The following is a 12,710-nucleotide window of genomic DNA, read 5'->3' as shown; positions in this document are numbered from 1 at the left end:
CCAAAAACGGGGTGGGACTATACTCGCGTCAGTACGGTATATCACTTACAGTTTTAAGCTGAAATTACATTTTTGTTACTTGAATTTCATAGACCACAACATAAAACAGATTTTTTACCTGTTCTGAGCAGAGTTTGTATGTTGCCACAATTTTGGTAGACAGAGCTCTTGCTTTCACAAATCCCATGGAATACAAGCTTATCTCAGCAATCAAGGCATAGTCTGGCACCATCATGGCTACAGTACGGAATAAAACCTGCAAAAAAGCAGACAATTACATGCTAATTTCCATACAAGCTACAGGATATCTCAAAATAATTAGTCCCAACAAATGCTAACATACAACTTGTTGACATTACAACATCATATGTTTACACCTAATAGTTAACAACAAAAAGCTTATATCAAAGTAATATTATTTATCTTACCTTAAGATTATCCGGTAGTTCAGCCCTTCCAGCATAACCAGGATTCATGGTAATGAACATAGTACAAGATGGATCTAAAGAGATCTCAGTGCCTTCAAACACAAAGGTCTTGAGTTGTTCAGCAACAGCTCTTTGAATACTTTGAATCTGCTGAGCTACTACTGACAGTACCTAAAGAAAATGGTAATATAAACAGGTGAATCTGACAACTTTGTCAATGAGAAAGTTATTAAGACATAGATATAAAGAAAAGAACACATTTGTTACTTCCTGTCACAGAAGACTCCTATCAGAAACTTTTCTTTGAATGATGTCTATGCTTTGGAATAACTGCAATACAGGGAGACAATATTGAAACATATTTTTCTATTAACACTTTGCTAAGTCATTAAGTCATGGAGTGATACATTCTCAATATTTTACATGTTCTGTCAATTTGCAAGGGTCAACGTGCAATGGTCAATGTACAATACTTTATAATTTCAAATCTTTTTCTACAGACTGTTATGCCAAATGCTTTATCCCATACCTCAAGCTCGATTCTGTTGAACTCATCAAAGCATGCCCATGCTCCAGCCTGTGCTAAACCTTTGAAGAATTTCCCCATAGCTTTGTAATCCAGACCATCTGAGCAGTTGAAGACAACACATTGCTTGGCAACGGCCTTGGCAAGATCTTTACAGGTCTCGGTTTTACCGGTTCCTGCAGGACCTTCAGGGGCACCACCAAGGTTGAGAAGTAATGCTCCCATCAGTGTTCTGTAGAGTGAAATTATGAAAAAGGATAACATGGATGATTTATATATTGATTATGTTCATGTGGACAACATACTTCAATGTGGCAACATTGGGGGTCTTTTTGATAGATTTATTGTCTTACTGATTTACTACTGATTTCTTTAAAAAAAACCACTGCTATATTGTGGAGTTTGAAATGCCAATCTGTATAAATAAATTGATCTACTACTGTTGCTATTTTTAATTCTCAGCCAAAAGTGTATGTGTCAAGCATCGTGTCAAAGGCTCTGACCTTAAGCTCCAACCTTTGTGACTGACTGCTTAGTAATAAACTTGCGTAGTATGATTGGTTTATTTTTTATGAGTCATAAGTAGTTTACATCATATGCGTGCAAAATGCTTGTGTATGCACACTTTGCTTTCAAATTGTACATGTTATGTCCGAGAATTAAATAAAGCAACAGCACATATGTTTTGTTCCATTGTCTAATGTTTTAAAATGATATAGAAGTATTTTGTATGCCATACTGTACTAAATTAGGCATTGGTTTTGTTATTGTTAGTCAGACTGTTGGTGGTCAATTGGTTAAGACGTCTACTTGGCTCACAGAGATTATACAAGTGGTGAGATTCATAACATAACATAACTTAAGATTGCGGACTAATATAGACTGGCGTGTACACAGTTGGGCGTGCACACAGTTGGGCGCAGCAGCTCTGCTAAGTGCGCTCTATGTAATAAGTGACTGGCGCACACTTATGTGAATTTACACAAGTGTATCTTGGGACTTAATTCCTGCACAGAGTAACAAACTCAAATAATTTGCCATTTATAGGTCGCACAAACTATAGCAGGTTTGCTTCCTCATCTGGAGTTTGGACAGTAGTTGCAAATTTTCTTCAACTCAAATATAATAGCACAAGATTAATCCTGTTAACATGAAAATGCAAATTCAAGTTACCTGTAGCACCTATCTGTGAGTGGTGTGATCACCAGCCTGGATGTGTTGCCTAGATACTCATACCCATAAGGCACTGTGGTAGTTATCATCCTAACCATAGTACTCTTGTCTTCAAAGTAGTATCGCATCTGACTGATCCAGGAAAAGCTTACTGGATCACTAACACCCTCTTTGTATAGATTGGAAACAACATCACGAGCTGAAATTGTCAACATTTAGCAAAAGTGATTTATGTTATCGTATAATTTTTGTTGTCTATATACAATACTAGCTGTGATCTGACACTTTGGCTCCCCTGAAAGTGTATGCAAAGTCCTTTTGCACTGGCAAACACTGGCCTACGCGCGTCCTGATTATTTATCACGTAAAAGAAATCACATCTGGATTATGTAATGCTACAACAAATGAGGTGCCGATATTTCATGCGATTCAATTAGCCAATCACAACTCCACTTCTGTGTTTCTGTGGTACCTGGCTTTACATGCAACAAGTGTAAATAGTATCTAAATACTAGTTTCCGCCATTATGTACTTAGTGGTTTTGACACACTCACTTTAGCAAGCCTTTTATTGTGCATCTTGGTGCTGCTATGAATACAACAAAAGCCTTCATAACTTCTATGTTTATGTTTTTGTGTACATATGATACATCATGAATCAATACATATGTAAATGTCAGACTAACTTGTAGGTTTAAAAACTCTAGGTTTAAAAACAATTTCATTATCTAAAGACTTACCATGTACATCTATGACAGTGAGAGCTCCTAGGGTAATCCTAGCCATTTTCGTAAGCTTTCCTCTAACTAGATCCACTATGTCATCTATCTGTTTATTGCACTGTTCCAGGTATTTCTTCAAACCATCTTTCTCTGTAATTGCCTGTGAATTGGATAAGAATATACATAAGACAAAGCTCTGCAAAGAAAACATCACATTGTAAGCTTGTACAAGGAATTGTTTACCTAGTAAAATCTTTATATCTTATAGTGTGTCTCATTTCAAGTTGAGAGTGACTCCATGTTGAATTTCACAGTGGCAAATTTGAATTAGTGCGTGTACGTGGTTGTGTTGCCAGTGTACAGACAAATTGCCCTTCTCCACATGTTGTATACACCCGCATGATTAGGTTAGCGTGCATGATTCAAATCTGTCACTGCGAAATACAACATGGCGTTATTCTCAATTTGAAACAAGACTACAGCTTACTTAGCTGCAAAATTACAAAGCTTTTACAATGTCAATGTATTTGATTGTTTTTGCTTAGTATCTTTACCTATATTTCAATTTCACAACAGCCGTTTTTGGCCTGCAGCTGATTGGATCAAATCATGTCACATATATTTGTGGAGTGTTGAAGTTTGAAATGAATAATATTACAACTATAATTGATTTGGATTGCAGTCTGGATTTACGGAACAATATTTTTGAAACTGCTGGTTACCTTGGCCAGTTTCCACCAACCTGTTCAATTGTCCTTGAATTTAACTCCTTGTACTTACTTTTGTCACTTCCGCTGTCCAATAGATAGTACTAGCAGCAATGACCACTTGACCAGGCCAGTTAAGGACCCAACTTTTCCTTGGTGTTGATGGATATGCATCTACTGCTTGGCCATTTACTTCTCTTAAGCTTAGCTTCATCAGATCCTCTACCTGTAACCATGGAAATGGTAGGAATTACATTGAGATGAACCATTTTGATAAGTGTTTAATAGTTGCACTTTTACTACTGCTGTAAAACTTATAATTTGCATGCAATTGTTTTGTTGTAATCTACAACATTTACTGCTGTAAAACTGTTCGAACAGTTTTTTTTTCTTTCTTTGTAGTTCTAGGTGAAGTCCTTTTGCACTGGAAAATTGTCAGTCATTAATGTTGTATAATACTATGATGAACAATATTCATCATATCACCTTCTAGGATATCGCCCATTCCTAAATAAATAAACGTGCCGATCATGATTGACTAAACTTTGAGTATGTTGTGTTACAATTAAGACTGGCCAAACGTGCTTGGCCTTATGAGGCAAAATGATCAGTAAAGCTTTTTTGTGTCGTAACATCTCAAATTTTGATTGAGAATATTTAATTCAAAGGGCATTTACAAGATAACTAATCAAAAATAAGAAAGGAAAAAACTTAGGCTAAAGCTTACTTGAATAAGCCATTTCTCCACCAATCCATGAGCATCAGCAGGGATAATCTTGGAGCATAGAGCAACTTTCTCTTTCTCAGCTGACTCCATGGCAACAATTTCTTTTTCATAATTGAAGGTCAGCTGTGCAATTCCCTCAAAACATTTCTTGAGATGAGGCTGCACTCGAAGTGGATCTTTGGTTTCTGACAGTATCTCAAGGAGTTCATCGTTGGAGAGGAAGAAGAATCTGAAGCAAAAATTACATCATCAGGTAAGTTTATATGAAAGTGCAACTTTATTTGGGTTTAGATGACACAAACTGTTGATATACCTTGAAGTAATACCCATTCCACTGCTTTATTAGAGGGTGTTTATAAAGTTAGAATTTGTCAAGTTTGTAGCCTTAATTTTGCGACAAAACCGTCCCTAAATCAGTAAGTGATGTAAGAGGGTTTTGCTGGAGACAGAGAGACTGGCAAGAAATGCTAATTTCTAGTATGTTTCCATCTGAAAAAGGGATTATGGATTAAATCCACAGAACCCGGACTCCTTATACCACCATGTAAAATAGCGCTGACAGCTATGGGGAAAAATTAGGGGCATTCGGGTCCTTGTCGATGGTCCGCCGAAACAAACGAAAACAATCATCTCATCTCAAGCATTTAGGTATCACGTGCAGGTCGCATCAAGTGCGTCTCTCAAATGCGTCTAGTATGCAATGTCGCTCTCAAATGACAATGATTGCCTTTAGCACATTACGAGCGAAACTGAATAACCTCAATTTGTAATCCATGGCGGGAGAGTCCTGGTTCTCTGGTTTTAATTCTGTGATTCAATTTGATATTTCTAAAACTGACTTTTTTTTTTATTGATGCTCATGTTCACTGGGTATAAACCATTTATTATCTACACGCCAAGGTTTGTCTGTAAATCCTATTTCTATAATGCAAACATAAATATGCCCTCAAAATAATTATATCCTCACCTTGGGAAGAACAATCTCTTTTTCTCCAGGTAATCATTGAGGCCTTTCTGGATGGTATCCAACAGACTTTCTGACTTCTGCAGTTTTTCCAACATCTCATGTTGTGAAGTCACCACTAAAGCATTGGTATCAAGCACAGAATTCTTCATGATTTCTCTCCTGTAAAAAATCACAACACATATTTACTTCTTATTATTTTTTCTTGATATTTTCACAAAACAACATATGCTTTTCTTGGTTTCTGCAGATGCTCTAATGCATGTCCTTTAATGTTTTAGACCATTTGCCAAATCAACATATTTTATTTCAGGAAACCCAAGAAAATAAAACACAAGTAGTCTAAGTTTAACATTGTCACCATGGATCATCTTCAGGTTTGTTTTATAGGCCATGTTTATTCATTATGTTTAATATGCATGCTTCTTATATGTCTACATTGACTGTCAAATTATTTGGCTGGTTCCACAAAATTGTTGGATCACTGTTAGCATGTGCTTTGTCATTGATCCCCTTTCCCCTATCAATGTTGAATCCTCAAATTTTGTTTCTGATGTTGTGTAAGTACCCAACATTGACTGGGAAGAGGGAGGGATTGGGGGATAGGTATTGTTTGAAGCTCTGTTACAAATCAATATGTATCATAAGTGAATTCCATGGTGACTGTGAGGTCATTTGAAGTTTCAAAAACACCTTGGATGATCCAACACATTTTGTCCTGGATTGCAGACCTAATTATGTATACATTTGCACTCATTAGTCTATTTATAATCAGATTTTCCAACCTACCAGTGATCATCTACTGTAGTAAACATGGCTCCTTCTACTGGAATCTGTCTTCTGATGTCTTCAGAACCAAAGATTGGTTCCAAGTACAGCCATGCTGATTGCACTTTTAGCCATGAATCCAATATGTCACGGATACGATGCTAAGGAAAAAATTTGTCAAATTTTTAAAAGATTGGTTTTAGAACTCAGTGTAATAAGGTATTTTACATGGAAGAGAGAGGACCTTTGAATAAAGGGCTTTCTAGCTATAAATTGCCTTGAATTTGATTAAAAATACCTGTATGTGGTGTTAAAATAAGTTTGACTTACTGATAATTCTTGCAGTTTTTTGGCATCAAATAAATTCTTATCCAAAGATTGCACATACCTACTGTTCATTTTAGTAAGTTCACTTGCCTTATTCAACTCAATTTTTTTGGTTATGAAACAATTAGCCTACTGACTCTAACTTGATATCACAAAATATTATATCGCAAGTTATATAAAGTTACAGTAACTATACCATGCTGAAAAGTCTAGCTTACTGTATTTGTACTCTCTGTGAGTCAGTAACATCAACATGTTGAGGCAGATGTGTCACATGTGTATCTATGCAGAATCTTTAAATGTGTGCATATACGCCAGTACTATGAGCTAACACACACAATTTGAAACTGTGTGCAATGAAATCCACACTGATGTCACAGACTTGTCGAGAGAAAAATACCATAGCAGTGCTAAGTATAGTTTGCAATTACTTACCAATCGTAACTCCCACTCTTTGACCTCATTTTCTATTGGCCCAATGAATGGAGATCCTCTCATGGTTGCAGTCTTGACCACATGGTCATCAATAAGCACCTGGACATCATCTGGTGCAGCTAAGATACTGAGATCAGTGTCTTTATACTGGGTAAAGTTGAAGTTTACAGCTTCCCAGTCCTTTTGCATCTTGGATAAGGCCTACAAAGGACAACACAGCAGTTAGGTGACAAAAACAAAACATGTTCTACAGGCCCATATTCTGGTGATTGGGGAAAAACAGTCATTTTGGGCTCGAATTAGATTGATTTTGACAGAAATTTTCAAACAAAATTAAGAAAATTTTCAAAATATGTGTGTAAAACTTTTTCAGACTTTCTTCAGATTTTTCAAGCTTTCTGTGATATTTTAGGGTCATTAAGCCTTTTCCAGAAACAACAAAATTTAAGAACAAAATTGACCGATCCCACTTGGCAAGTCCGTCCACCTTACTACAATTATTATTTCTACATTATATGGGCTTTAAATTTCAAATTGACAGAGTTATCTTATTTCCGTTCATTTCATTGGTCAAGTGAGTAAGGTCAAGTTTCATCCTGTAGCAGAATTCTAAATGTTGTGAACATACAGCAGAATGTGGGCATGCTGCCTATAATGGGGGTCACTGCTAAGTAAGGGGTGCATGAGCGCAAATAATGCAAATATATACAAAAGAGACTATAAGATGAGTGATGTCGCCCAGTCTGAACTCTGTACTGGTATCAGCTAAATTCTACTACGCTTAGAGAGCACATGCATTCCCATCTACGAGTTATTAATCTATGGCATGTGGATGAATAACTACTCGGATGAATGAAATCCAATCTTCTAATTTATTTACAACTTACATTCTCCAATGCAAACTCCTTGCTTGCTTGTGAACTGATTTCTCCCAGTGGTTCCAAGTATTTTTCCAGCTCCATTTCAAGCATCTCTATTAAAGGTGTTTCTGCACCTGGAGTGATGTCAAAACCAACCTACCAAATATGGACAAATAATAATTTATTATTAAAAGCTTTTAATTACATTATTACCTAAGGAAGGAAAAACGTTGGCGTTCAAGATTTTAGACTTACTATTAGGGCTGAACCAAAATGACTTAATTCTGTCAACCGATCTGATATCTGATATTGATTTTATAATATCAGCTGATATCCAAACCGATCTGATATTTTGTTGCAAGAAAAAAATCATGAAAATAGGGCTTGGCAGAAATGGTATTCCAATACATATCCGCACTATACATATAAGTAGATCGTTTCATGTTTGATCAAAACACAGAAACAACAGAAATCTCCATCATTTTCAAAACATAGAAACAACTACACATAAGCCCCATCACTTTCAAACCCCTTTGCAACAAAATGCACCTTTAAACACCATTTCGCATATCATTATGTATTGACTAGTTTCTGAACTTTCTGCCAATCTGATATTTTACCAATGATTAGGCTGCTCCGACATCTAATATGATTGTTGGTTCAGCCTTACTTACGATTAGGTTTAGGGCTGGAATTAGCAGCAGAATTTTGGTAACTTGTGTTGAGTCATCACTAGGGTTATGATTCAAGATTTGGATTGAAATGGTGACATTAATTCTACAATTACTTTAAAAATTACAATAAGGCCTAAAAATGTTTAAAATAAAAAAAAAATTGGGGTAGGTCGGTTACCAATTTTTTTTTACACACTCATTTTAAGCTTTAAATTGCGTACATGATAAAGGCTTTGGACATTTTTTTTTACTTTACGTATTTTAGTTTGATTAATTTTTTATTTATTTATTTTTTTGCATAAAAATAAGAAAAAAATTCTAGGGTCTATTTTTAGGGTTGGTCGGGTTACGCCAATCAAACAATTTTTTAGGCCTAATTTGCATTTCTTACCTTTTCACTCATCATATCCCAATGCCTCTGTTTGATTCCAGGATTACACAATGTACTTATCAATGGCATATTGATCTTAAACTTCTCTAGTTTACCCTTGATAGTAGCAGCTGCTCTCATTGGACCCTTCATATCAGATGTGGCAAATGTCTTTGTTAGCTTGTAACTTGTTCTCCACATCGCTTGCACCTGGTAACGAACAAGAGCGAAAACTATAAATAATACTAAATTTACAACAAATGTCCAGTCTTGCTTTCCAGACAGTATCCAAGTAATTAAACTGGGCATTTCTTTTTGAAATACACACTCCCTATGGAAGACATGAACTTAATCTTCCCCACAGGTGTATATTTCAAATGGAATCACCCATCAGGTAACCCCATTTGAAATTCACACTCCATGTGTGGAAGATTAAGGTCGATCATATCTTCCATAGGGGGTGTATGGATTTCAACTGGAACAGCCCAATGAATGGTCATTCAATTAGAGAATAAATGATAGGAAAAAGCGCTATCGTTTATTCTCATTCTTAGTCAGTTAAATATTATTTAATAATTGCAAACTACTTTTTAAAGCAAAAATTAACTTACCATCGTAAAAACTCCCCTTATTGTAAAATGAATGAAACTTGTTTACAACTTCACATCTATGAGTGTGTTAAGTGTTATCAACACTCATGATGGCGTGGGGTCGTCTATGGCCTGATAGACGGCACCCAAAATCATGCAATTGTCCAATCAGATTATGTGTCTATGAACTAGACCACTCCCACTGACTTAGAATCTCTAATCACAGGAACAGCTGTTTGAATGAAATTTAAAATATGAACATACCTCTTCCTCTACTTCTTCTGCATTGACATCCAGTAGTGGTCCATTCATCCATTTGTCATACATCTGATGGAATTTGACAGCAGCATGCCATAATTTCTCATAAGGTTCCTTCTTCTCCTTGATGTTTTCTAGCTCTGGATACGGAGTGATTTGACCAACTTCTAGAAGTTGCTCCTCAACGTTGATTTCTCCTTTCTATGTAAGTAAAGTAGACGAGAGATTTTTTAATTTGTATAAAATAAATATGGCCGAATAAATAATATGCTCCTCAAATATGATTTCTCCTTTCTGTGTACGTAAAAGTAGATGAGAGATTTTTTCAATTTGTATGAAATAAACATGGCCGAATAAATAACATAAACCCTATCTGTAATACAGAAAATGGCATGATAGGGTTGATTAGGTGACATCAAAAAATAAAAGAAATAGAAAAGGAAAAATAAAAGAAAAAATAAAAGAAAAATAATTCCTACCTCTTTGTAGAAGAGATCCAGCTGTTCCTGTATCTGCATCAGTCTATCATAATAATCACTAGCCTCTGACATCCTATCCTTTGACTTAAAGTTCTTAACCTCATCTTGTATCTCTTTGATACGACCGACAAAACCCTTCTGCCGTGTGCGTAGCTTGGAGACGGCTATCTCATGTTCTTTGATGAGTTTCATCTCACTGCTTCTTATCATGGGTATGATCCTATCAGGCCAGGTAAACGTGTTGCCATTCAGGAAGAGGTCATCTTTGTTCAAGTAGGTGTAGTCCATCAGGAACAGTAAGTTTCCTGCTGCAACTTCCAACTTGTTCTGAATAGGCATTGATTAAAAAAGATCACTTACAATTTGAACAAAAGCAAATTTACTGTTATTGGGATTTATGTAGCAACAAGAATATTATTAAGTTGTAATTTACACTGTTGCATTGATTTCAACATTGTCAATTAAAGCCATAATGTACAATCTTATAATATGAAATTGGTTGATTTTTATCAAACCTGATTTTTTTGCATATTTGTAATGTTTACATATGCCCTAACTTGCACCTAAATGGAATCGGCCAAATTTGTTGTCTTTGTAAGTCAACAGAGCAAAGTTCCGCATAAAATCATAAATTCTTGAAATTATGACTTTATATCCTCCCATAGAACTGCATGTTAAATGGCCAAAATAACCAGTGGGATTTCTTTCACTTAAAATGTAGCTAACTATACAATCATGTACAAAGAATTGGGTTATTCTAGTTCAAATCCATAAACCCTATGGAAGACATGACCTTAATCTTCTACACAGGGGGTGTAGATTTCATATGGAGTCACCTATTCAGGTAGCCCTATTTCAAATTCATACTCCCTGTGTCAAAGATTAAGATCATGTCTTCCAGAAGGGTGTATAGATTTCAAATGGAATAGCCCATATATCCAAACAGGTAACTGTGTAAAATAAATAAAACTAAAATCATTTGATCAGGTTAAAGATTACAGCAGACTACAAAATAGTCTGCTGACCAAATAAAAATTATTTTTTATAATTGATAAGAAAACATGTAAAATAAACAAACAACATGCAATTATATGAAAAAAATATGAAGATCACCTTGAGTTGTAGCAATTCTCCGATTTGTAGTTTCCCCACATACTGCTGCAACAACACCAACTGATGCGTGCTTTCTGATTGGGTGGTGATTTTCTTCACAATGGAGTCATATTCTGCACAGATACCTCGGTTGAAATTACGACTTGTCACTACAATCTTGTTGGTCATGACTGCTATGAGGTCTCGTGCACGGGAGATAAGCCACTGAAATTCAAAGAAATAGTACCAAATTAGCCATAACATATCAGTAGAAATAGAAGCTGATAGATGACATTCTTCATTTTGCTGGTATTTACATCAAGCAATGACCATCTGACCTTGAATATACATCATAAACCCAGATGGAAACTAACATTTGTAAGCACAATAATATATCTTAAATTATTAGGCTGGCGGGTAAGCATCATTAATTGATCTCGTACACTGGTATGTATGTGTTGTTTGTACTGTTTACCCTGACTGCTCATATCTATAAGTACCAGACTTGAATCCAGTTTATCAGGGACAGTCTGTGTAGCTCAGTGGTACGATCATGTCATAGCACAGATATACTTTTGTAGGTCCTGTGATTCTCAAGTTATGTTGTAAAGAGGGTTGAAACCACATCACCTTTGTAAAACGTACATAACTCATTAACAGCAATACATCAAGCAAGTTTTCAAAATATGATTTGTAGACTTAACTTCTGCAAAACATCACGGTGTTATTTTTCAATAATATATTGATTTAGACAATCAAAATCAATCTTTTTGGCTGCCTCAAAGAAAATTACTTAGTCAACACTTAACTTTACAAAACTTACACTATTGATATCATTGCAGTCCAACATAAAAAGATGCATAGGTACATAGACTGGTAGTGAAGCAACTTGACTAGCCATTCCTTTAAGCTTCTCTATCTCTCTGACGTAATCTCTCAAATGCTGCTCTTTGCTGACAAATTTCTCCACCCTGAGGTCTGACATCACTGACAGGAGGTAGGAATAGGGCTCATATACTGACTTGTACCTAGAAAATAACATCAAGGGGTTAATCTAAGAAAGTCTTATCTGACATTTGACAATGTCTTAAATCTATATTGTACACATCTAAAAATACGTCATCTTTCAGCTGCCAAGCAGGGTACTACAATATTTCTCCACACACAGCGATCTTGGGCAAATGTGACTATCTGTTCTACTTGAATCATGCCTTCATCGTACCCTAGCACACATTGGATATAGGTTAAATAGGAGGTGCGTGGATGTCCAGGTCTCCCTTAGCCATGAGTTTGTATGCAGATGATATATCTTCTAACAGGCTCTTCCTATGGCAGACAAAGGATGTGCCATAAGAATCACAACTGGCAATACCTTACACAATGTATAAGAAGCTCAGTGTTGGTCATGGTATAAATGCAGTGATTGTGACTTGATCGATCTGGTACCAGGAGGTAGCAATAGCACTGATTTTGCTCTCCATGTCTTGCGATAACACAACTATTAAGAAGAATATTTACAGGTAGTCTGGAATAATTTCACTTTTGCTGAGATGGATAATTCATGACTTCTTTACACTGCAGATTAGAACTTCTTGCACAAACCCCTCAAAA

The 12,710-nt window shown here is 35.8% G+C and overlaps 1 protein-coding gene across 1 annotated transcript in view; it reads right to left on the bottom strand.

Moving 5' to 3' along the window:
• LOC140158860 (dynein axonemal heavy chain 3-like) overlaps positions 1-12,710 on the bottom strand; it is a 115,888-nt gene that overhangs the window by 78,237 nt on the left and 24,941 nt on the right. The window contains exons 12-27 of the mRNA XM_072182115.1: positions 11,923-12,127; positions 11,121-11,324; positions 10,008-10,334; positions 9,535-9,729; positions 8,702-8,890; positions 7,664-7,792; positions 6,777-6,977; positions 6,036-6,175; positions 5,250-5,408; positions 4,283-4,511; positions 3,629-3,781; positions 2,867-3,008; positions 2,128-2,326; positions 958-1,186; positions 429-599; positions 119-256 (exon numbers count right to left, since the gene is read on the bottom strand). Of these exons, the coding sequence (XP_072038216.1) occupies positions 119-256; positions 429-599; positions 958-1,186; positions 2,128-2,326; positions 2,867-3,008; positions 3,629-3,781; positions 4,283-4,511; positions 5,250-5,408; positions 6,036-6,175; positions 6,777-6,977; positions 7,664-7,792; positions 8,702-8,890; positions 9,535-9,729; positions 10,008-10,334; positions 11,121-11,324; positions 11,923-12,127 (3,010 nt within the window). The remainder of the gene's footprint in view (positions 1-118; positions 257-428; positions 600-957; positions 1,187-2,127; positions 2,327-2,866; positions 3,009-3,628; positions 3,782-4,282; positions 4,512-5,249; positions 5,409-6,035; positions 6,176-6,776; positions 6,978-7,663; positions 7,793-8,701; positions 8,891-9,534; positions 9,730-10,007; positions 10,335-11,120; positions 11,325-11,922; positions 12,128-12,710) is intronic.

The sequence above is a fragment of the Amphiura filiformis genome, chromosome 8 (genome assembly GCF_039555335.1).
Source record: "Amphiura filiformis chromosome 8, Afil_fr2py, whole genome shotgun sequence".
NCBI lineage: Eukaryota > Metazoa > Echinodermata > Ophiuroidea > Amphilepidida > Amphiuridae > Amphiura > Amphiura filiformis.
This window is presented reverse-complemented; position numbering and strand designations above follow the sequence as displayed.